The 26,619-nt window shown below is 44.1% G+C and overlaps 1 protein-coding gene across 1 annotated transcript in view; it reads right to left on the reverse strand.

Moving 5' to 3' along the window:
* Positions 1-26,619, reverse strand: part of CCDC85C (coiled-coil domain containing 85C) — a 110,063-nt gene that overhangs the window by 13,243 nt on the left and 70,201 nt on the right. The window contains exon 3 of the mRNA XM_021549653.4: positions 13,147-13,251. Within this exon, the coding sequence (XP_021405328.1) occupies positions 13,147-13,251 (105 nt within the window). The remainder of the gene's footprint in view (positions 1-13,146; positions 13,252-26,619) is intronic.

Here is a 26,619-nt window from a genome sequence, read left to right on the forward strand (position 1 = left end):
GCAGCCTGGCCTTGATCACTTCTAGGACTGGAGCATCCACAACTTCTCTGGGCAACCTGTGCCAGTGCCTCACCATTTTTACAGTGAAGGAGAACCAATGGAGGGGCACTTTCTCAGCTCTCATTCTTCCAAAAGTTGTAAGCTGTAGGGGCCTTTTTACTCATAAAAGTGTTCATTGCATGTATGAAAGGAAAAGATGGGCTAATCCATTAGGCTACAGACAAAAAGGCATGGAGCCTTTCAAGCCCTGGCCACTGATCTGTGCCTAACCCGTGCCATGATCAACAGCCATTTACTCATTACAGCAACCTTCACAAACTGAGTCACAGGTGATACCCAAACTTCCTGTGGAGAGGGGGTGGCATCTCAAAAAAAGGAAAGTTAGACTTATTACCCCGCAAAAATTCTCCAATGTTATTTAACAGACTGAAAAAGCAGAAGCACTAACAGGATGGGCATGGTTCTGGACCTAGTGGCAGAGTGTCACAGCTTGCTGGAGCTGTGGCCACTGGGGGATACATCCTCAGACACCCCATCCAGAACACCAGACAGAAAAGCCAGAGGCTGGGGAGGGAACACCAGGGACTGGATGCAGCCAGTCTACAGTTGCAACTTACAACTGCAAAATGGGGTATAAATTTTTCACAGAGCTGGTAAATGCAACAGAATTCTTCCAGAATCAGCTTCCCCCAGAGGTGAGAGAAACCAATGCATGCATAATTAGTCTGGCTTTGTCATTAAAGATGCTTTCTTTCTATAAATGACCAGCTTCATGACAAAAGAAAGAAGAATATTCAGGAGTTTCTGGTCATACTTGATATGGATCTTCTCCCATGCCCCTCTTCAGAACTAACACAGAAAATGCCAAACAAAGGTCTAACATCTAATACTTTTTTGGAGTTGAGAGTAATATGACAAAGTTAAAAGGAATTCTGCTGGATATTGTTGCTGACAACATTTTAAATACAGTTTCCTGGCCGAACTAGAGTAGATCACGAGGTCTCCCGTATGAAAGACAGCAGCAGCTTCCCCTCACATAACTGAAGGCACTAATGAGCTACAAAGCACTTCCATGATCACAATCACTCTTAGAATTATTACAGAATACAAATGAAACAAAAATGATTAGAGAGAAATGTTTTTTCTAAGGAGCTTGATCATACTTAGCCAATTACCATACTGACAAGATAAAAGCATTCTTGCAAACACAGCGATATAATGGATATATTATATCACACAAAAAGCATTCAAAAGGTCACCTTCCTTCTTGGACAAGGGCAGTCAACTGAGGGGCCCCTGAACATAGGTAGAGAATTTGAATGAAAAAAGGAAAAATAATTTTAAAGAATGAGAAATGCAGCAAAAGAGGTAGACCCAAAACCTGTAGTCAAAGTGACAGATTACTTCATTTCTAAAATAGGCATGATCCTTGATCCTTAGCTTGGAAGTTAAAAGCCCCAGCCAACAGAAAGAGATGTCCAAACTGCTGAGCGGCATCATCAGCAATGCTGAGTGAACCACATGGCCACACCACTGAGCCATTGCCCCCAGGCCACAGAGACCTCCCCAGCATGCCAGGCTGGTGCTACAAAAGGTCAAACACACATGTGAAGAAGGTGGGGGAGCAAGCAAGGATCTCACCAACACCCCCAGTCTTTGCAGCTATGGGATGCAGCCAGTAAAAATACACACACAGCTCAGGGTGGCTCAGTGTTCACCCCTGCAGTCAGTGCTTCTTGTGCAGCTGTACCCTCAGGGAAGGATCCTTCCAGACACACAAAGAGACAGAGTTTTTTAAAGGGGTTGGTGCTTCGTTCCCACTGATTTTGTGTGGTTCACAAACAAAAAAAGCTTCAGCCAAACTCCTATCAGCTTCCTGCACAGAGGCACACATAAAGGAGGCCAGAACTGAGGGGACTGAGTCAGCAAGGAAAGAAGTGACAACACATCCACAGGATGCATGGCCAGCAGGATGCATGGCCAGCCTTTGGAGGATGAAGGAGAGGAAAATGGGCAGAGTTCACCAACAGTGTTAGCTCAAGAGGAGGAAACGGAAGGAATCGGAGATAAGGTCAAGGTTGCTATCTTGGAAAACTGCCAACAGTGGGAGAAGGGAGGGAATGGGAAGGAAGAGGAGGATGTGTATTTTACCCAGCAGGAAACCCATTGAGGTGAAATGCAGGCAAGAGGGAAGCAGAGATTTGAGACAGGGGATTGGAAGTAGGGTAGGGAAAATCTCAAGAAATCAGTGTTAAAGTAGTAAGTTAAAATTGCACAGATGGAGGAGATTCCTCATGCCTAGAACAGATGCATTTGGAAACTGCAGGCAAGAATTCCCACAGCTACACCCCAGCACTCTAACTCAGCTAATCTGAGGACCCCCACCACTACAGAAACCCATGCCCTTCCTGTTCCCTATAGCTGACATTTTTGCAGACATAGGAACACAACTGACTCAGCACCCTGGCAGACAATAATAGCAAGGTTAATCTGGTTACATGCTAAGAAGCAGAAATCGTCCATATAGGCAAAAAGCAACATGGTGTGTTTTGAGGCAAGTGTCACTCTCAGTTTCCTCTCCCTGTCTGGTTTTGTCGAGCATGCAGTCTTTGTGCTAGATGGACATACGGCTTTTCCACTTGCTAGGTTTTTATAGTGTTTGGTAGTTCAGAGGTGGTTTGCTCTTCACCCTCAGATCCGTGGCTGAGGCATTACGTAATTATATAAATGAATGGTGCTATAAGACAACACAGAAGTCACCAAAATACCATTAACATTTATAATAAAGATGTTGAGAAATAGCATACCACTTCCAGCTACATCCACAGCCATAGCCTGCCCACCAAAGGAAGAGCCCAGCAGTGAGATTACCAGTCTAATTAAGGAGAGAGGGTATGGGTCATGTCTCTGAATGTCCAGATGCTCACAGGAAACACCTTTCTTCCCTATGCACAAGGTTTATCAACAACTGCACCAAAGATAGTTCTCCTTAAGAAGCAAAAGTCCAAAGGAACCAGAGGCTGTGGAGCTGTGTGTGACCCATCCTATGCTCTGTCAGCAAGTTGGTGCTTTTGCTTCTCTCCAAACCACTGTGGCTGCTCAGAACATTCCAGATCACTGTGGCTCTGACGAGCTCAGCCCTGATCAGAACAGCCCCTCTGCTGCCAGGATGGTTCTGGAACTGCAGTGTCCTGAGAGGGTTCTGATGAGACTCTTTGCATCCCTCAAGGGAGGACAGTGCCAAGCACCCCCATATCCAGGCCCTTTTCCACAGGGAAAACCACAACAAGAGTTATTCCTCTGCTGCCTCTGTGCAGACAGCAGTACTGAAGCACCACTGAACACATTTCCCTTTCAGCCCTCATTTGTTCCTCCATTTCAAGCAGATCAGTGCTGAATATTTGCTGGTATCATTGATGGGACCAGTGCACTTCTCAGAGCTTACTGCTCCCATGTGGCATCAGTCCCCTTCCCATCCCACCTACCCCATGTCATGCATGCCAAAACTAAAAATCTACCAGAAAAGCTCAGTTCTATCTGAGACCCTCCCACAAACCTCTCTCTGGAGCCTGCAGGGCTGGTCTCCAAGTCTGTATGGAGAGCCACAGTCCAGCTGTATAATTGACTAAGAAAAGAGAGAGAAACTCTGCAGTCTCTTATGCCAGAGCATCCTTGAAGCAATATGCTACATGCAGGGGATAAGTTCCCCAATTTTCTATTGCTAGAATGACACTGGCACCCTCCAACCCAAAGCAGAAGACAAAGCAAATCAAAGTAGTCCCATTCACTGCCCCAGACAAAAGCCATCAGCAAAGCAATAGTGCTAATGTGAGAAAGAAAATCCCCAGACCACAATAGTGCCAATGATCCTTTTCCATCTGATACAAAAAAAAAAAAATGAAGAGCAGAGGCCTCAACTTGCAGCTGCTGGCAAACATCTGCTGCTATGTGTCACGCCACAATGTCATTACCAGTGTCTAAGACCAAGTTTCCCAATGAGTCCCTGCTGGCTCTGTCTGGCTGCATGGGATGTGGTTCAGCACAGATGTTGACATGCACTGCCATGGATACTCCATTCCTGTGTATTTGGAGGACCAGAATTAATAAGACTCTCTGCAATAGGGCATACTGCAAAATCCTGATAATGACACACCTCCACAGAGGTAAAGTAAGGCTTAAAATATGAACATCTCTTAATAACAGTGGGAATGTTTGGAACCCAAGAAGAAAAGAGCCTAACTGGGGATGACCGGTGTCTGCTCTTTTAGAGGTTTTGGATCAGAAATTTAAAAAAAAAAAGAACAAAGACATTGTGATAAACAATTTCTCCTTGATTCCTCCAGGGATCTGAAAAGACATGAGACCTTGGGCCTGCCACCAGTTTTCAATCTCTTTTTGCTCAATTATATTCTCTTTTAATGACACCCTTTCCTACCTCACCTCCAAGAGAGCTATTCCTAATTTGCACAAAGACTGCAAAAGACTAAGTTTCAAAACCCAGAAGGGAACATCATGCTCGTTTTACTTCAGCCAGCAGGCACAACCTAGGCACTGGGGATGCTTCAGACCAACACAGAACATATGAGCAAATATTACTGCTTCTGAACTTCACATCGTCCCCTTGCCTTCTATTAATTTTTGTCTTTCATTTCAAAAAACAAGCATTTAGAATTCAAACCCGATTATATAAGCCACATTTTTCTAATGGCATACCTCAGACAACATTAAAGCTAAATGGAATCATATCAGACACTGTGGAATTTTTATTGCTGAGACAGAACACAGAAAATTACATTACATCAGGCACTGTCAGACAGCTCACAAGAAAATTCCCAGGCATGTCTATTTATCTCACAGTGGTTTTGTTTGGAACCTGCTTACCCAGATTTGAATTGTACTTGGACCCTTCCTTAGCACTTGTCACCATCCAGGTGTTTTAAATAAGAAATAAATAAATAAAGGTGTCAATGCCACTCTGCAAATTAGGAACTGTTAAGAGACAAGCAGGCAGCAGTAACATGCCCACAGTTAATGGAAAGTGGGTGGCAGAGCCAGGTAGCACCATGGGAAGGAGCCATGACTGGCACCCCAGCCCTGGTGTGCTGACAGAACAGGGGGCCCAGCATATTTTCCTTTTGTGAATGGCACATGTGGCTACAAGCTAAAGGAAGTGCCTGGAGCAGCTCCAGACAGGCAGTGCTGGGGGCAGATGGGGGAAAACCAGCATCAAAACCAAGGACTAAGAACACAAAGCCACCCTGGCATGGGAGAAGGGAAGGCAGAGAATGCACCAAACCCTGAAACACGGTGTTCCCGTGAGACGAGTAGCACAGGCAGCACCAAGGCCAAGCACTGGGCTCACACAGACTGATGTAGAGTAAGAAATCTCCCTTCACACAAAGATGAGTGGCATTCCTGGGTGATCACACACAACAAAAATCTCCTGTTACCGCCAGCCTGAGAAATTCCCTGGGCTCCCACATAATTTTGCATCCCAGGGCACATCTCCATGCTCTGCCGCCCTGCAGCTGCAGAGGGGTTAATGGCTAAAACAAAGGCCGTGCTGGCTGGAGCATGACAAGACTCCCGGCTGACATCCACCCTCCCTTCCTGAAAAGTCCCTTCCCTCCCTGCTGCATCTTCTCATGCCCCCGGCAGCTCTGCCATTGCCACCATGTGTGGTGCTCCTGAGGGAGCCCAGCTCCTCTCATGGCCCTGCAGGGACAGGGATAGATACCTGGTGGCCCTCTGGCAACAGCGCCAGGGCTCCTTGCTGGCTACAAGATTTCCTGGAGGTACAGAGAAGTGACCAGTGCCGGCTCCTCTGCAGACCACACCTTTTTGCCACCCTACTGCAGATGATGGCAGACCTCTGATACCTGAGCATGGGACACCCTGACAGGAGCCAGGGAGCTGTGTCCTGCCTGCCTGGCAGATGAGCACTGGTGGTGCTTGGCTGCTGTTATTCCACACACCTATGCAGAAAGCCTGCCAGCACCCAGCTCAAACCCAGCCACCTTCTGAGGCACTTAAATGGCTGCACAGTCCTACATTCCCAAAGGCACGGTGGGTTCCCCTGCAGCTGCAAGCATCTGACAGCCAGGCATTGGAAAAGGAACCTGTGGAAGATTCCTAGACAGACCCAGCTCTCCAGCACAACACATGTCCTGGCCACTGACAGGGAGTGAGTTCAGAGCCATCAGTACTCTGCATTAGTATCTTCCTTATCAAATCAAAGGACTTTATTGCAGATGATAATCTCCTTTGGCATTACTTAATTTGCTGCCTTTAATCATAGAGAGCAGCTGGTCATGTAAACATTTAAATCCATGAATTAACTGCTGGGTCCACACGGGAGCCAGACAGAGCCCGTCTGTGCGCCTCAGCCACCTCCTCCTGCATCTTTCATGGATGTCTACTTAAGTAATAAAAAGTAATTTAAATTTCTACTTAAGTAATAACGTGGCACTTTCTGATTATTAAAGAAACAATTTCATTGCTTTCTCAGCAAACATCGCAGACACTCAACAGAATAATAGCTCCTCTCCCTGGCAAGTGTGACAGTGCTGGCTGTACAGGCTGTGCTGGGGCACTGAAGGGAAGATTTCAAACAAAGTCAGGACATTGTTTGCAACTGGATGTCATTACAAACAGGAAGGGTGTCTTTTCTCAGCACTGAGTTGATGGAAGCTCCAGGCTCAGGAGACTCCTTGGAGCATGCAGAGCATGAGTCAGCCTGCTCGGGCAGTGCTGGGGCGAGGGGCTGCTCACTCTGTGCGCTGTAGCAGCGCTGGGCGCCGCGGATGGGGGCACGCAGTAAAATCACCGCCAGCGGCTTCAGCTGCCCCCTGGGACTGTGAAACCCTTACCAAAGTGACACACACAGCGCAGCCCAGCCCGGAGCCCCCGACACAGGCAAACAGGACGAGGGTCCCGGCAGAGCCAGCCCGCAGCGCCAGCAGAGTGCACTAACTCCGACCGACTCACAGGGGCACTGTCAGCGTGAGGAACTCGAGACGGGCTGCTCCTCGTGATAAAGGAACGACAAGCACATTTGTTTTCAGAAGGAAACGGTGGGCATGTTTAAGACTTTCAATATTTTGAAGCAAATCTGATTTGGGGATGATGCAGGTGAAAGCCTCTGAGAGGGTAGAGGATGCATGCAGGCACAGGAGGATACCTGTGCACATCTGTATGGCCCCTCAGGTCTCCATTGGAGCCTGGCTGCCCTTCCAGACCTATGGCAGAGCAAGGGTCTGTTGTACCACTGCCTCTCCCCCAATTCATTGCCAGCCCCACACAAAGGTACATAAAAAATAAGCATGAGAACCTAAAGCAGATCCTCAAAGCAGATGGATTTTTCTTGCTTCCTCTGGCTACCTGTAAGGGCAGATTATGGGTACAGCCTCTCAATGCCTCTTTTGCTCATCAAAACCCACAGCTTTGTCACTGCTAAACTTTGTACTGGTTAGCTGTCATGGGTAAAAAGCCACCCACTGCTCAGAGCCTCTGCAATAGCAACAGATGAAGGGCAGCTGCTTTCAAAAATGGATTGGTTTGTTCTCAGCTGCTGGTGATACACCCTGAAGCTTCACCATAGCAATCCCTGGGCCATAAATCCAGACAAACCTTTCATTTTACTTTCTCTTCCACAGCTACTGTTGTTGCAGCAGCAAATCAGCCACCTTGAATTTCTCTTTTTGTCTGCTCAATAACATCCTGGTGGTATCAGTGAAGCTGGTGGGAAGGAGCTGCCTTCTGCCACGCTTCCCATGCTTCTTTCAATCATTGCTTACTCCTGCCTAAAAAGGCACCATGGCCATCACTTATGTGGGAAGGTGAGAAACCAGCCTAGAGTCATCCTCTGACACAAGCCAGCTGAGCTCAGCTCACCTGACAGCTACAGGGGATGGGGTGCAGGGATAGGAGAAGGCAGAGGACCATCAGGGCACTGCACAGGATGGGCTTCTGAATTCACAGAAGGGGCTGGAGGCCTTTTGAGAGGCTGCAATGAGATGCTGAAGATGTAAATGCAGTCCTGGGGATGCCAGAGGCACTGGGCAGACAGAGATCCCCCCTGCCCAGGGGCTTCATGTAGAACTGGGAGGGGCTGGGAGTTCCTTGCTGGCAGTGGAGGGTTGCTGTGCTGTGCTGGGACACCTGGGCCCTGCTAAGGTCCTCAGTGCACCACTGACTCTGCAGAGGCAATTAATGCTCCAAGGGCCCCCACTCTTCTGGGTGCATCTTCAGGACATCACAATGAGAACAGCATGGTGATCTTTTGCCATTTCAAGCTTGATTTGAAAAGTCAGGTTGGGTTTAAGAAGCTGATACAGTTCTTCTCCCTGAGAGGAATAGATTTACTCCTAAGCAGGATGAGAAGGGACTGCAAGACTTGCCCTGAGCTCCCCAGTGAGACCCAAGACCAGGCTTGGGCCACAGTTACATCTCCTTGCCTACACAGGTTGGTTCAGGAGCCAGTTTTGTCCTTCCTCTGCAGGGAGATGAGGGAAAGATAGCAAGTTACCTTCTCACTTATCCTCATTAGCCTTTGGACTGAACAGGATGGAGACCACTGTCTTTCCAGCCAAAAAGGAGAGACAGAACTGTCACTGAGGTTGAGGTTTAGCTGCTATGTTCCCTTACATCTCCTCTCCTCACTACTGCTCTCACAGGCTCAGCAGAGAGGCAGCGCTTCAGCCAAGGACTCAGCATCCCTTCCCACTCCATCTAATGGCTTCTCTTTACACCTACAGACCACAAACATTTGGGCTTGTTTTTGTAATAGCAAGTGTGCCATCTGGCTAAATGAAATACACTTCCCCCGAGTATCTCTGCAAGGCAGAGGTACAAAATGTGACTCCTTGTGGCAGCATGGTGGGAATCAGGGGAAGGGGCTGGTGCTGCAGCCAGGCTGCCAGAGGTACCTCCCAGGCTTTGCATCCCTCAAGAAGTGAGCACTGGAGAAAAATACAATTCAGAAACAGTGTCAGAAAGCCAGAGACTCAGCAGCCCTCTAAGTTGAATGCTCTCCACTACATAACCACACTACTATTTTGCATTTTCCTATGGACCTCTAAATCTGTTTTTGGAACAGATTTAGAAGGAAAAAGAAATTGTGTCTCCCCCATCTGGTCTGTAGTCTATACAGACTCATGAGAGAAGCAGCTTTAAACACTCTAACAGAAATCTCACCTTTATCTGGAGGTACTTTTTGTAGTCCTCAGAGGCCTATATAAAAGCTGGGTATTGGCATCATCAGCATTGTCTTCTCAAAAAGACAGAGCTTGTCTCAGCTCTCACAGAGTCTATCTGCAGGTACTTTCCACAGGGATTCCCAGTTCCAGACCCAGGATGGTCTCCAGTCACCATCTACAGCACCAGCAGATTTAATGTGGATAAATTCTCCTGCACCTGATGGGGAACCACTAGGAGCTCCTGCTTCTCAGCAAGGGAACACCACAAACTTGGTACAAAATCTTAAGGAAGGGGAAGGTGATGGTTATTTTAACCTGTCACTCACACCAAACACACATTCACATGTTCACCAAAAGGTGGTCAGGGTCACTGTGTGTGGCACAGAAAAAAAGAGACACCCATGAGCAAGTCCTAATGACAGCCCTGGCATCCCTCCTCATTGACAGCAAAGAAATGGGTTCTGGGACACATTTTTCACATGCCTTAGGAGTCAATGGTTATTACAGGCTGATCTTTATCGCAGTATCTTGCTTATCCTCCAAAAACCCTAGGAAAGCTGCTGCCTGTTGCCTCCTTTCCATCACTTTGGTCATCTTATCTACTCCTTCCTCCTGGAACCACAGGAAGAAAAATGGTGGTGTGACATTGCTCCTGTTATCAGGGAACCAGTCCTCTGCTGATGAGCCATCTGTGCTGCTGCCTTATCACAGCACAGACCTCCCAGTCCTGACACAAACCACACATCCTGTGGTGTTTACCCATTTCTTTGCTGCCAGTCATGTCTTTGGCCATCAGCACGGGCCAAACCATCCCTTCCTCTAGAATTCCTGCTGGTGTTTTCACACACACTTTCCCACCCACACTCCATCCACACTACCCTTAGTATTTCCATTGAGTTATTCTCACCAAAGGCAGGATTCCCATTATAAATCACATGAACACTGCTAGCAGATTTTAAGTCTAAGCCATCCAGGCTAGCTCTGACTGCTAGTAACAAGCTGGTTCATGTTTAATGGTGTTGCTTGCCAGTGTGGATAAATGGCTCCTCCAGGCAGCTGGTTTATGAGTTTCTCAAGCTGATGGTACTACCATAGGACCAGCCATAACACCATAGGCAGCCCTCAGGTCACCTTCTCATGCCTGGGCACTGAGATGGGGCTGTGGCACAGCCACGGGGCAGAAGGCAGGTACATGAACATCTACAGGGAACATGTGTCCACGTGGCAGCCAGAGCACGCATGAAGAGACAGAGATGCAAGCTCTGGGCCACGCCTCAGCCCCCATATGTATCCTCAGCAAGGGTCTTGCATGTCCCCTGGATGTGGGGGGAGTGAGCAAGCAGCTGTGTGGGGTTTAGTTACCAGCTGCAGTTAAACCATGGCACCCAGATGCCAGATGGGCCATGGAGTGCTCAGCAGTGCTTGGCTTACAGGTACCTCAAAGAGCTCTCACACCTGGGACATCGGCCACGTGAGACAGCAGCTCTGGAGGCTGCTGGCAATGGGAGAAATGGAGCCAGCCTGTCCAGCTTAGTCTCATCCCAAGGAATGGCAGGTGCCATCAGGAGCTTGTTGCTGCCTCCTCTCATGAATCCAAGCCAGAGGAAATCACCCTCACCTCCCAAAGGACACAGTACTCTGGTACTCCATGAAATGACACTGGGTGTCAGTTCCTGGAGCTGGAAAGATTGACTCTCTGCTATCAGTTCAAGCTAACACATATATCACACCTTCCCTTGCAAAGGCCAGGGTCTTGTAGGCCCTTGTAACCCCAAGGATTGCTGTTCCTGGATATTTGTTAACCACTGCAGACTACAGAGCAAATCTATAATTACCCACATGCGTGAAGCAAAATGCACAGAGTGCAATTGTGAGTGTCTTTTGCTTCTGCATCTTGAGTGTGCACTGGTCCAGGATACATTAGAAACACACAGCTGTGTCATTGACTGGGCTATGTCAGAGCCCTGGAGAGCTGGAGTGATGCCTGCTTGTTACCTGTGTGACAGTGAGGGATGCACTGGGGAGCTTCCCAGAGTTACACGGGCAGTGCTGATGATGGAACCCTGAACGGATGTGGCAGCTTTGAAGCTGACACCAATTGTTCATCACTCACCCACAGGAAGCTTGTGCAGGCACAAAGAATGATTTCTCACAAACTCATGCCTGCTGCCTATTAAAAAAAGCCTCAGAGAAACTCCGGTACATCTAAATGTTCACTTCTGGGACAAGAATGCTCAAGTCATTCAAAGATTTCACTCATTTTCATGAATCTGTGATCATTATCCTCATCACAAAAACAGTGCATCATGTCAAGCCACAAACAAAAGGGATTTTGGTAGGAATAAGTAAATAAATAGTACATAAGTATCTCAGACAATGTGGATTTGGAACCAAAGATGTTTTTGTTTTTTCTCTATCAGCTTCCTGCAAAGAAGGCAGAACACAGCTAGGGTGACAGATGAAAGTGAATGCCACACAGTACCCAGGCCTCTCCATAAATGCCAGGTGCCATCTCTTCCTTGAGGAAGGAGAGAAAACAGGGACAAGTAGCCAGGAAGGGCTCCAGCAGACAGAACCATCTGCCACCAGCCCTCACACAGCCCCAGTGAGCTGCAGGGGCCAATGCTCAAGCAGAAAGCTCTCCTGCCAGCTCCCATCCCAGTACAGCTCTGCAGAGAGCTGCTGGACGTATCCCAGCCTGACTGACAAGATAAACATAAAATCATGAGTAGCAGCACACCTTGGGACAATCAGCACAGGCTGACTGAGCATCGCCAACCTGGAACAAAGCTGGGGATCAAAAGCCTAAACACCAGGGAAGCAAAGCAAAATCTCCAAAATTGTAGGGTTGGCACAGCCAGACAAACATGTCTAGGTTCAAGTCTCTCTGCACTCCCTATAAAGCCTCCTGTCTTTACACATGGGACACAAAGTTGTAAAAGTGAATATTCACCTGGACAGCTTTATCCCTCTTTTTTTAGCTTGAAGCATCTCTATCCATCCTGCCATTTAGCAGGGATAGGAAGGGGATTTGCTTCCATACTTGAGTTTTATTTATGCAAACTTTATTAAATTACTATTGTGCCCTTCTTTACAACTGTAAGAGATACACTAAAGCTACAGAATTACTTTTTCCCAATCAAAGCAGCCAGCACATAACTGGTCCTACAGGACCTGCAGCTCTGCTGACCAGTGTCCCAGACATGGAGCAGGGAGGTTCTGCAGCTGTGCTGCCATCAGGATTTTGCTCACATTCCTAACACTCACAGCCCACTCCCACCAGGACTCTCTGACTGTTTCCACACTCTTCCTCTAATCTGGAAAACAACATCACCACACAAAGTAGAGGCCCAAGCAGTGAGGGAAACATCTGGAAGGCAAACACCGGGCACGGCTCAGGATCCTCAGCCATGCCTGGCACATGGGTGCCTGGCACAGCAGCACTGACTCCATCTCATGCAAGAGACTTTAGTCAAGATTCTTCTGTGGTTTGAGAAGCAATGCAGAAAAATTGTAGGAAACTCAAACCTCATTTGTGACAGAGAAAAACCTAAGAACTAACTCACTAAACAAACCTGTCCATGCACTGCCAGACACCTGGCAAGCTTCACCCACAACCAGCTTTTATACTGCAGGCACAGGGCATTTACCAAACAGAAGCTGCAGGTGTAACAAGAATCACCCTAGCTTTAAAAGATTCACAACAGTGACTGTCAGTTGGCTGAAAACCTATGCTGGAAGTGGGTGAACTAAATTCAGGAAAATAGTAATGTTCCAGGGGCTCCCCATCCTCCCAACATCTGCAGGCTTTAGCTGCACATTTGCAACTCCAGCTTCAGGGTGAGCAATCACTTGTGAGAGCTCCCCTGTAATTCCCCTGGCCCTCCAGCCATGCCCACTTTTGGGGAAAGCCATGGCCCTGCCATGTAGGGAAGGAAATGCCTCTTACGTTCTGCAGGGCGTCCTGGTACTGTGGCAGTGACGAGAGCTGTGACTCGGAGTGGTACGGGGACAATCCTTTCCTCAGAGTCCTCAGGTCCCCCGTGCTGGACTGCTGCAAAGACAACAGAGAACAGGACAGGCCATGTTAATGAGAAGAAAGCAAGCTGTGCCCCTCCTGATGTCCTGGCTTTTCCCGTGGCCACATCTGTTCCCTGACCTGTTCTCTTTACTTTTCCCTGCACCAACAGTGACAGTGAACACTGTAATAAAGTGCTTTTCCATGTCTAGTCCTAGAGAAAACACCTGCAAACAGCTGGAGGTGAACTGTTTAAGGTCTGCTACATTAAGTAATACAGCAGGAAGGCATTTTTGTTTTAAATAAGTTCCTACATACTCAATGAAGAGCAATTGTTAAGAAGCACATAAAAATATTTTTAAGACTTCAGATTGAATCAAAACCAGCAAAAAATCCACAAACCCCAAACAAACAAACAAACCAACCAAAAAACCCACACCAGGAGACATTTTATAGATTAAGGCTTTGTAAACAGTGTTACTATCATTCACCTAAGCTTGCAAAATGTGTGTTGACAGGAACAGTTTCTTATTTGGTTACAAATTTGCTTGCACCCACAGGTCTTAAACATAGTAAAATAAATGAAGGTAGTCTATATGACCCTAAAACCAGATAAATGCATCCAATAGTCTGCACTTATAGGGGAAGGAGCACTGGATGTTAGGAGTACTGAATAATCTCCCTGGGACAAAGTTTCTGCCTTGTGTTTTTAACTCTCTCTGTGATCTTGAATGTTTCTCATTTGTAAAAGTGCACCCAGAAAAAGTCAATACAAAAACAGCCAAAATCAAAGGTCTGGGAGAAGATTCTATCTTTATCACCAATAAACATGTCATTAACTTTTCATATTTTTAAGAGTATCAAGCAGCGCACTGTCCTCTATTTTAAAGCTAAAAAATCATGACCTTTCAGATTTTTTTACTCTATTAAGACTTTCAATTCCCATTTGCTACAGAAATTATGTTTTCTACTTCAAAAGAACCAAAGAAAAACAATTGGAGCAATAAAATTTAACAAGAAATCTCATAAATCAAATCAACTGTATGTAAAAACCTCACAGTAACCCAAAGGCCTGAACACAACAGAGACTTCGTAGACTGTTGTCATGCACAGATCTCTGGAAACTTTGGAAGTTCATTTCCATTTCCTGCCCAAAGAGAAGAACTGGTGCACTCTGAGTGGATATATTATTTTCTATCACTGTCATATATGCTTTATTGTAGCTACATGGCCTGTTTTAGTTGATATTCAGCTTTGGTTTTTTTTCAAAATGTTGTTTTCTTAGGTTAAAACTTCTACAGTGACCCAGTGCTTTCACAACCATTCTGGAGCCCTCATCCTATCAACTTTCCTTTTATAAGCTGTGAAGAGAAGGGCAGTTCTCAGGAAAGCCATAATGAGAAATGGATGCTAGTCCTGTATGACCCAATCTGCTGGGAAATGCTGTGTCTCACATGGAGTCAAGTGATACAGAACGAGTTCAGCATATCAGATATCTGGGATTCCCCTGAATTTACGAACAGAAAAGATGTGGTCTGTATTTCTGTCACAGTTCACAACAGAGAGTCAGAGAGAGAGATCTGAAGGAGATAACTCCTTCTGAAGCTGAAAAGTGACTGCTGCAAAACTGAGTTTCCACTATTCCTGGGAGGTATATAATTTCAAAGAAGGGTTAGCAGGTCACAAAGGAAGATAAGAAGACTCTTGGTTTACTGGCAGTGTCCCAGGCATGTGATGTCTCTTGGTGGCTATCCTGAAAGGATTTCACCTTGGCTGGCTGTGCTCCCACATCCTTGCTGTGTGCAGCCCCTTCTCCACTCTTGTGTGTGCATGGGGACACAGCAACCTCCTGGAGGGCTCCTGGCACTGCTACCCACTCCCCTGGGCTGTCAGCTCAGGAGCTCAGGCACTCTTCCCTGACATCTGTGAGGAAGGGGCACATGCATGGCCAAGGGAAAAGCAGAACAGCAGAGCCAAAATGTGAGCTTGTATCTCTGCAGACCCCAGAGATTGCAGATTCCCTCAAAGTCTGCTCCAGAAGAGTGTGTGTTGCCTCAGCAGTTTACAGGCCGTGGACTACTCAGACTTTTGCAAATCACACTGAGACCTAAAAGATGCCACACAATCATGGAGCACCAGAAATGTGGAAACAGGCCTGAGAAAGAGAGATTTGGCAGACATTTGCATCCCAGAAACTTGCTGTCTTACCCCCAATTCTGAATGGGTTGGTCTACATTGGATGCCCCATGTGTTTCATCATATTACAGCATGTCCTCCCAGAAATTCAAAAATGCTTTGCCCAACTAAGGTAGGAAGACAACCAAACACAAGTCTAGACAACACCCAGTATCACACTGCTGTCACTAAAAACACGCTAGCTTAAATTGATTTAATTAACTGCCCTATGCTCCTGCCTGGAGAAAAAAATCTGCATTAATTTCATTTTGGTTTAAATCAGTTGAAATTGTGTTGGTAAATACACAGATACAGACAAAACTCTGCTCTAACAAGTGTTTATAATGGATTAGTTCTATTGCTTTTTTTAAAGCAAATCCCATTTAAGACTGCACAAGTGTGTGACAAAACTATTGTTAGGTTGTTTCAGTGGCTGCTGATTATGAATCTGACCTAATGCATTCAATTTGATGGAAAGATTCCCACTGAGTTCAATGAACATCAAAACAAGCTCTTAATTAAAGAACAGAAAGGAAAAAGAGAAAAAGAAATAGGACAAGAGAAAGAAAAACATCTAAGAAATAAAAACACTGAGCAGAGATCAATCCAGAAGAGGAACAAGGTGTTTGGAGCAGAGAGTGGGTTTGCTAGTGCCAAAAGATTAAATAGAGACTTCACCTGCCATTATTTATAAGACATCCCTGTCAGAGATGAGCAGAGTAAACTTTCTCCTCTCACTGTCATAGAGCCAGCCCCTTTCATGAGCCCTCCACTCAATGCAATTTTCCTTACAGCCAGCCCCTTTCATGAGCCCTCCACTCAATACAATTTTCCTTCCATATTTTCTAGAAGTTATTTGGGAATGTATCTTACTTTAATTGCTTGTGGTTTTTTACAACAGGCTACCAATCACAGCTCTGCACTATTTATCTTCCCTGTACTAAGGCAAATGTGTTTTTCACCATGGAAGGAAAACTGCTTTTTCTTCCTTTTTAAAATTAAAATGGTGCAGTGACATATATTCAACAGACCTCCCTAAACATTTGCACATTCCTTGGGATTTGCTATCAGTGTTACAGCTAACCAGGGAAAGAAAGTGAATCCCTTATTAAAAAGCAATATGACTAATGATGCACCAGAATGAGTAGCCATTACTCCATTTAAACCTAAATTAAAAATCCTGGTATTTGCATTGTCAATTCACTCACAAAATGAAATCTCTTATTACCTTACCCAATTTTCATTACTGAGATGTAAGTGGATCCCAAATTGCTTTTCTAGTCAGAAAGACATTTTAAAAGTAGAATCCTTGATCATCTCTGTTCATCATCATTGCTGGAAATTATCTCAACTAACAGGCAACATATCTATAATAAATTATCCTTCAGGTAAAATCACTTCACATTTCTGGAGTTTCAAGGAAGTTATCAGCAAAATCATTTTCATCTGGACTAAAACTCCATGGGAGCATACAGTCTCAATTGAACTTTTATTGGAAATGTTTCCTAAGCTGAGGAGCAGAGACAGGAGGAGGAACGCAGCAAAGGACACCAAGTGACTGGCACACCAATCCCCGTCAAACACCAACAACTGGCCACTGACTACTCCAAGAATGGCTCTTGCTCTCTTACTGTGAATATTTTTCAAACCCTAGTTTCATCCATAGTTCAAAGAAAATAAAAAAAGAAAAAAAAGGAGAAAAAAAAAAAGAAAGAAAAAGCATGTCCTGACTTTCACAGTGGTACAGAAGTGCAAGAGCTGCCCTCGGTCTAACTCAGCACTTTGACAAGCCAGGACCTTCCCCTGCAGCACAAACCTGGCCACACTGCCAGCACTGCCACCCCACCGCCATCATTCTGACACCATCACTCCTCAGCACTCACAAAAAATGACAAAATATTTATTGATACATTTTTCAACTAAGCAGGACGTAAGGGTGACCCCAGAAGGTACCACTGGACCAAAGCCCAAGACCTTGTCAGCCAGTCATGAAACAAATGGACACGGGCCTGTCCTTCCCACCAGGGAAGGGAGTTTGGCCTACTCCTACCAATGAGAAAAGAGTAGGGCCAAAATATCAAGGTTTCTTTAGTAAAAATAAACAGCAAAACCAACTTTTTTTTCCTCTGTAGAAAACAGAGGAATTTGATGGGTGGAAAGTGGTATTTTCCATAACAAATAATGTATAATTTTAAATGCTTGAGATAGAAATTAAAGTCTTGGTGCTTACCAAAGACTAAAATTACATTTAAAAAGAAAACAGAAAAGCCAAAACAAAACAATGAAAGAACAGTAAACACTTGTTCCTATCAAAGCTTTCTATCCTGCTAGCAAAAAGAAGAAATGGTGGCCTCTGACTTTTTGACCCTCTGTGCTGAGTGATTCAATTGAAAAATAACACAAATAACACAAGAAGATGGATGGTGTTTGTGGTATTTTAAGGTCAAAGTACTACAAAGAAACATTTATTTTCCTTTACATTTCTGTCCAGTAAAGTCAGATCAGTGCTGTGGCCATGTCGGACCAACTGTGAAGATAAAGTGTTGAAAACTTAGAGACAAGTCAGACAAATTATCTTTTCTGCTACCCTTCAGTGTTACTTCTGCTAGAAGGGAGAAAAAAGACGACAAATATATAATTCTGAAATACTTTGATACAAAAAAATGGACTGGTCTTAGCATAAATTAAATACAGAAAGACAGAAATTTACTTGATAGAAAGTTCTCAGCATTTATGAGAGATTAGCAAAAAATTATTTCAATTAGAATTATGTTCTGAAGTGACTGTGGAAAATGAAAAAGCAGCACTGTCAGCTCCCAGTAATTCATGAATTAGCATTCAAAACAGGGTCGTTACATAAGTAGCCTTTAATTGAAAACACTTTTTTCTTCTTTCACATAAGTTGTAACAGATGAATGCTGAAAAGAGATTTTAAAATGTATTTAATCATAAATGATCAGTTTAACCCTGTGCCCTGTGAAAATATTAAAGCTTTCACAAAGGGTCACAGCTTCCCTTCTCCCCATGGGCTGTGGGGTCATTTGGGAGCAATTTGGGTGTCTAAACATGGGTATCCTGTGCCTGAGCATACCCAAGGCACCCGTGGAGCCTTGGCAGATGTGATAAAGAGCTGCTAGAGATGAGCATCCTCCAGCTGCAGGCAGGAGCAAGGAGGGACAAACCTGGAGTCACCTGAGGACTAAACTCTCCACACCTCTGGATCTCATTTCTAACCTCCTGCATTGTGAAAACTTCCTCTCCTGGTTCACAAGTCATTTTTAAAAACATACTACAAAGGACCAAATTGAAGGTCAGGAGCCACTTTTTGTTTCCTCCGAGGAGTATAAAGGGATGACAAAATGTGTCCAGAACACAGAGAATTGAGCATAAGTGAGTCACTGACAACAGACTTCCCAAAGGGCTGTCATTTCCAAGGGTTTATAATAATCAGCTTCATTTTCCTACATTGCAGACCCACTTGCACTAAGCTCAAGAGACAGCGGATTACACACTGCACCACTTAAATGTATTAACATTATATCTGCTTTCAACACAACTTTAGAAGAAATTATGTAACGGCATAAAATGTAAATAGACAGAAAGGAAAACTACAAGGAACTCAATATTGACAAGAGCATACCCTTATTGACACCAGCTCAGAAGATTTACTTTGGACAAATCATTATGTCACACCATCACCCAGCCCTATGACAGACAAGCAATTTCCATTTTTCAGTGGCTACCTCCCCTTTTACAAAGCACAGGATTTCCTTCAGCCATCATTTAAACATCAGAGTGAACTTGGTCCTCAGCAACAGGGCAAGGGCATCACACCCTGGCTATGTAAGCCCATAAGGATCTTGGCTTATGATCTAGGTAATTCTCTATGTGGGGAGAAAAAAAAAAAACCCTATATTAAAATCACTCTCACTTCAGATTTTAGTTTCACCCATAAATCTTGGATGTTAGATGGAAAACTGTTGAGACCTTGGCTTTTGAGTATATACATTTGTGAAAAGGAAAAAAAATACAGGTTTTATTTCAACCCACTATGCCAGGCTGACTTCATTTTTATGGACTCTTGCACTGCCCATTACCTGAATTACTTGTCTGTCACTGTAATATAAATTCTTAACCTACCAGCAACAATACTCTAAACCATAATTGTTCCAGTAATTGAAACTGCCTCGATTTTGACACTCAGCAACCCATTGTTTGCAACTGAGCAATTAAATGGAAGGTTTAGCTCAAAACCTTTTTCTGTTATTTCCTGTAGCAATTTAGCTGGAAGTGCACACTTCTCTTCACATAGGCAAATGGCATTGATTTGAACTTGGCCAAAACACAGATATTACTAACCAATGTCTTTTGCACAAGTACAGGGCAGAAATATAAGTTAGTGGCATATTTAATACATTCAGATTATTAAAAAATGGAAATCACCAACATTAGCAAGTGAAAGAATAAGCAATTAGAGCCCTAAACAACCAGCAGCAGTACTAAAAGGCAGCCCTCAGCTCCAAAAAGCTGCTTGTAGATGGATTAGCTCTCTGCCTTACTGAAATTTTGTGGCAAGCTGTTGCAGTGAGCCAGCTAGAGGGGAACATAAGAACATTATACATGTGGAAACCTAACAGAAATAAAGCTATTTTATTATCTTGAAAAAACCCCGTCTCTTTACCACAGGTGACCAAAAGTCTTATATGCAGGTGTCAATATTGAGTCACTTGATAAGATAATATCATTATTTGAACTTTAACCTTTTTCCCTATATTCATGAATGAAGCCTTGTAGAATCCACCTGCACAAACATTAATATCTTACTATCCATATTCAGAGCATGGTGATCCCCTCAAACAGCTGGTAAAGCTTGATCACCTTACTCTTCTTCACAGCTACCACACTTTGTCACACCCACAGAGGTCCATGGCACTACCACAGCTCTGTAACAACAACCTGGCCCAAGGCAGCCTCAGGTACCACGCAGAGCAGAGAGCTCTGCTGAGCTAAAGCACAGCAGAAACACATCAACAACAACAGAGGAGGTGGTGCAAAGCACCTGCCTCGCACAGCTCTCACAGGGGCATCAGGGCAATGAGGAGTGATTGGCCCTGTCAGGCAGCCTTGTGCCCCAGAGAACATCCCCTACCACACAACCTTGCACAAACATTTCCCCCTTATCTCATTAATCCATGTTTTAGTGTCTCACGCACCAGGAATCTGAGGGTTGGGCAATCTCACTGTGTGAAGCTGGCAAATAATTGAATTAAGGTTCAGTAATTGCAGTTATCACTATGAGACATATTCTAGCAAAAATAAGCTCAGCAAAGCACATATCTGACTTTAAATATATGTGAAGAGTCCCATTAGCTTCAGCAGCATTTATCAGGCAAGTTGGAAATCACACACATGAGAGTGCAATAAAAAAATCAACGTATTTGATTTTGAAAGAACTCTGCAAATAAGGGAAAAAAATTAAGGGATGAGATTAAAACTATTTAACATCTTCCATGTCATGCAATAATATGAGCTTTATGTAACAGGAGAGATTAAATTCCTTTACACTAGTTCATATCCCTGTTGTACATGCAACACATCTGGGGATCACTTGAACTGGCGGCAAAGGCTTTTGGGGTTAAGGGTCCATCAAAACACCTACTCTCCTGATTCCCTCTTCAGTATTCAGCCAGGAGCTCACAAGCACAGCCTCAGCCAGCTCCATCAGTAAATCCATTTTTAGTAGTTCATGTAGAATTGGAAATGCATTTGGGCATTGTGCCATGGCTGGAGCTCAGCCATTCACAAATGTAACACAGGGATGAGGATCCCCACTTCTGCCTAGGCTCTGACTTCACATCACAATCTGCGCTCACCAAAGCTGGAGGGGCAACTAGATTTCACCTGGTTGCATTGGTGACAGCTGGAATTCACTATTGTTGAGGGAGCTAACAACTTTGGGAAAACAGGAAACAGTAAGTGGCTTAGCAGAGTCTACCATGTAAAATCACTCTTAGAAAAAGGCTTCCTAGTATCTCAGTGGGGTACAGGATATAAAAGCAGTGCATGTTTCAAACCTCTCCATTCTCTGTAGCAACTGAGGTAGGGAACTCTAGTACACTGCTAATATTCAAGAATGTCAGTATTTTTGTCCTCTTGTTTTAGATCTGCAGAGAAAGATCAAGCCCATAACCCACAGGAGACTCAGATAATCAGTTCAAACCCAACTGCAGTATATAATTATAATCACACAACTGGCAGGCTTTGCTCAAGAGGATATATGAGCTGGCATGGCTGAGAGATCCAAGTATCACAGCCCATAACCCAAATAGAAATGCAGCTCAATAGTTAACAAAGCCAAATGGAGCCATAACCATTGGCATTTGGTGCAGCTTAAGTCTGGTCTGTGGCTTGCATGCCTTGAGTTTCAAAGTCACAAACTAACAGAGTCCATAATGGCTCATTAGAACCAAAATCAGCATCTTTACTGGGGGTGCCAGTGGAGAAACTACAGAATGATGCTCCAGTTCCTCCAGGGAAGTAGATTTTTATATGGATGTTGTATCAAGCACAGGTCTGGACCAGCCCCTAGAGTCACCTTTCATTTTCTCCTGTCATCTTCACTCCAGGCAAGGAGGCTACTGGGAATCACTGCACCTCCTCCCAAAATCACAGCCACAGCAATGCTGCTGGGCTGCCCTCAAGGCACTCCCCACATCCCATAAAACAGAGTTGGGAATGAGAATAATAAAGACCTGAAACATCTGCTGATAAAGCAGCAAAGGTCCCTTGCAGGATTTAGCTCATGCTGGGCACCCAAGGCCCTCTCCTCTGGAGGATGTTCCAAGCTCTCTGCTGAATCAGGACTCAAGCAGCCAGAGAAAATCAATTACTGCCAGTCTCAACTTTTTTGAGATAATCTGAATATTCTTTAAAAGTCTCTTATAAAGATTTAGATTTGCATTTTTGGCTTCATGAAAAACAAAACAAAACTGGAAGTCTTGTCATAAACTTACAGTTTTGAATAAAGAGGCTTTTTTTTTCTCAAAGCAATGAATGATTAACATCCTTCCCATTGTTGCCCAAGTAATTTTCAGATGTCAGACTCTGAATTTTTCTTCATCTGAGCTTGAATTTGGCATTTTACTCATTGGAAAAATCTGGTTTTAAGCCTCTGCAGTTATTGCATAGTTTCCCCTCAAGACATTTTTCAGTACTTCTCAGATGGACGGATCACTGAGATTCTGTGTACTTTGAACCTCTCCACATGTATCAAAGACACAAAAAGCTGCTTCTTCATAGCCTGATGTAACTGCAATTAAGAGCTTTTTCCCTGGCCCTATCCTCATACAGAGATAAAAAGTAGAATTTAGTGAAATTATTACAAAGCTGGTTAAGCACAGGATATGACTAATCCTGTATTTCACAGCTGGAAGTTAAACTGAGCCTCATTAAACCCAATGTTCTTGCTTACCCACAACAGAAACAAATGGGGCATGACAGAGCTTTGCATGTGTGCATCTCTCTCACACACACTCAGGCACTGGAATTCGGCTCCAGCCCTTCCAAAATTTTAAGTTGCAAGAAATTATATGATGGTCTCGAATTTGTAAGACTCAATTAATCCAGTATGCCTCTGTTTGCCAACTTCTGGATCCAGATATTTTGAATTATATTTCCGAGGTTTTTAGGGAACTTTATTTACATTCTCATAAAATCCATGGATACCACAGGTGACAACACCCAGAATACACAGTACACCACTCAGATTTCATTACAAGTTGCAAAAGCTCATTTCTATCACTGATAGTGCATTTTAAAAGTACATGAATGCACTTCTAAATATTTATTTAGAGAATATTTATTTTGGTAGGTAGATTAGCTCAAATCTCTGATGTCCAAAGTAAACAGAAGGAACTCCACTGTCTTAGAGGGCTTGAAGGTATTTTGAACTGCTCCAATAAAACTGCTCCTATACATTTCTTATCTGGGGAGTAAGAACATTTTATTCAATAAGTACATATTGTTATTTACATCTCAACTCAACTTATTGGGTAGCAAATTGGTCAGGTCAGCCTTGTCATTGTAATTCACAAAAGAAGGAGGTGAAATGGAACACACTTGGACATTGATTGGCTTTGCATGCTATGTTGGGTATTTTTTAAGATTCTGTTTCAGGAAGCAACATTTGAGGGATTCTGTTATCATATTTTGCAATTGAACTTGAAAGCAATGCAGGGCATTCTCAAAAATATATCAAAGTTTTGATCTCAAGAGAGAAGGTCGCACAAAAATCTGTTTCTTCAAGAGCTATACTCCAAAATGCATGGAGTCCTGTAGGAATTCTCACCATTGACTTGAAAGGAATATTTGGATGTGACCTCAAATACGAATCTCCTTTTATATTACTTAAAATTAAAATGCAGCTAAACATTGAAACACTGTCTAAAAATGGTAATAGAGTAACTGAGGGCACACCCCCTTCAGTATTCTGAATTTAAATGAAGACCAACTGCCTGGAAAGCTTTCATGCCTGAGTTGCTCTGCATTACCAAAAAAAAAAAACCTATTTCCCTTGTAAGACCTTAAATTAAAGCAATTATACTTATCCTCCTCATGCACAAACAATAGGTAGACTTTAGGGAAATCAGATAGGTTTGTAATTTTGTTCCTGTCGTGGTGAGTGTGTGCAGTGCTCCTGGCACAAGCCATGGCCTCAAACAAACCTCCAGAGACAATTCACATAGAAGCCCAAATACTGTAAGGTCTTATAAGACCTCATAGCAACTCTGAGAGCTGAGAGGCAGTTCTGCAAGCAGGAACTGCTAATGGCAGACTTGGCACAGAAGTGACTGATAGTAAAATAACAGGGGAAATTGCACTCTGACTTTCCTCAAGCCAGCCAGCACATTGTGGGCAATGTCTTTTTCTCCTCCTTGGGAAGAGATCAGGCTCTCCACTGAATGGCATTTACATCTTTGCTCTTTGCAGTGCTAAGGATTGTCAGGCTCCTTTCAGCCCTGGGTTCCAGATTTCCCCCCTTGTTTTCAGAAGGATATGCTGGAAACTGCCTGCTGAGTACATGGCTGTGCCAAGATCCCATCTGCCTAAGAATTGTGGCAGCCTGCAGATGCTGTGACCATGGAAGTTCCTTGCTCAAACATCTCAGCTCTGTTTTAATAGCAGCATTACAGGCATTGCCTACTATCATTTTATTAACTCTACAGCTGCAGTCTTTTAATTCAGGAAAAGCATGCAGTTTCTTAAAAGTAAAACTAAGAATAATTTTCAAGAACTTCAAGGGAAGCTCTAAATATCTTCCAAGGGAAGCTCTACCTCTCAGGCAGCTGGCAGGCTGAACTGCTGTGAAGTGCTGGTGCTACTCAAGTCTATTTGGCAATTTTAATTAAATACTCATAAATCTCAAGGGCTGTCACTCCCTAGAGAAGAATTTTTCTGTTTCTGCTCTGAGGACTTGAAATTTTCTGTGAAAAAGGCAGCATGACTTCACTGTCAAATGTCCAGTTACTTAGAGCCTCACCTGCCCAATGCACCTGCTTTCTATAAAGCTGGGCTTTTTGAAACAAAGGTGTGCAATGTGCCCTGAACTTCTGTGAATAGAAAAATGCCTCTGGCACTCCTGCTCTCAAGGGAAAAGATAGACACAGCTCAGAGACTATAAACCAAAAGGAGTCCTGACAGCCAGCCCATGATACACAATACTTAGTTACAAGGAGAGAGAAAAGTGATGAGTCCACACAGCCTATAAACTTTTAGCTAAGTTTTAGCTAAAAGTGCTCGATCTTTGCACGTGTACAGAACCAGCTGAAAATGCATAATAATGTGAAAGAATGGCCAGAAGATTGTTACCCTTATTGTTTCTAAAATATATGCATTAGTTATGAAACTACCCAGAACTGATCTTCGGAGCTACTAAATGTTGTAAATACAGGTCTCTCTAACCTTAAGGGGAAAGTGTGTAATCAAAAATTCCTTTTTGTTCAAGGGGCAGCATAAAGTGGCTTAAGGGGTTTATTTTGTGCTTGGATATTTCTAGCTCAGAGGAATAGAAAACAGATATTGTGTCCCACCTTAGGGATTATATCTTAGCAATATGGAAGGTACCCTCACCTAGTCAACCAGACACCACTAATAACATCAGCTCTTCTGGGCATTGCCCACAATGCCACAGAGGAACAACACAGCTTCACCCACATGATGTTGCACAGAACAACTGCATGCACACAGCAGAGCTCAGTGCAAGTCTTCCCTGGAGAATATGAAGCTACAGAAGTGATGCCTGTGAAGCTCTCTGAAACCAACACCCAACACTTCTCAGAGCTTTTACTCATCTTCACACTGCAAAACTAAAATTTCCAGAAACCAGCTACACCAGTGAGAAAGGTTCACACCATCCCCATTAGGCTTTGTGGGGTCTTTGCCACTGTGGCTACACCAGAGACACCTACCAGCACTGGAGAGCAGGATTGAGTGGTCTTTTCTGGTAGTGGCATTTGCCACAACCTGTGCCCAAACAATATAAACCAGGGCAACAAATGTTGTGGGTTGCCAGAATTGCTGCCAGAGACTTTGCCAGCACAGCAATGCCATCCAAGGGCATGACCTTCTAGCTGACATGGCCACGGCAACAAAACATCACAGCACAAACTGCATCCAAAAAAGTAAAAACTGGAGTAGTGTCTCCTTAGAGAAAGGAAAATGGAGAGTGATGAGTACTGATGGGATAGCAATATCAGAAGCATATAATTTTCCAACTGGAAAAACAGATCCTATCCTTCCCTAGAAAGCAAAATAAGTCAAAACAACAACAACAACAAAAAAATCCCACATATATGGCTATCATAGTAGCACACTTATCTCCATTTGCTTTCCTCTCACTGCAGTGTGGCTTGTGTGATGGTATTTCTTGATCTCCAAGAGTAAGAAAAGCTCTCTCCATTAACCTGTTCAGATAAATCACTAGAAAAACAGAAGTGTGAATACCAGCATATCTGTACTGCAGGTGACATGTACAGTGCAGAGCAGCTGCCAGGCATGGGCTGGGGAGCTTCTTCCTGTCCCGCTGAGGCTTTCTTCTAAAGTGCTTATAGAGAAAGGATATGTTGGGAAGCAGGAGAAAAAGTGCAAGCTCAGGATCCCCTGTAATCAACATCTTGATTCCAGAAGGGGCTACAAAGACACCACCTCTCAGCATACCTTCACTTCAGAGAT

The sequence above is a fragment of the Lonchura striata genome, chromosome 5, assembly GCF_050655825.1.
Source record: "Lonchura striata isolate lonStrDom1 chromosome 5, ASM5065582v1, whole genome shotgun sequence".
In the NCBI taxonomy this organism is placed as follows: Eukaryota; Metazoa; Chordata; class Aves; order Passeriformes; family Estrildidae; genus Lonchura; species Lonchura striata.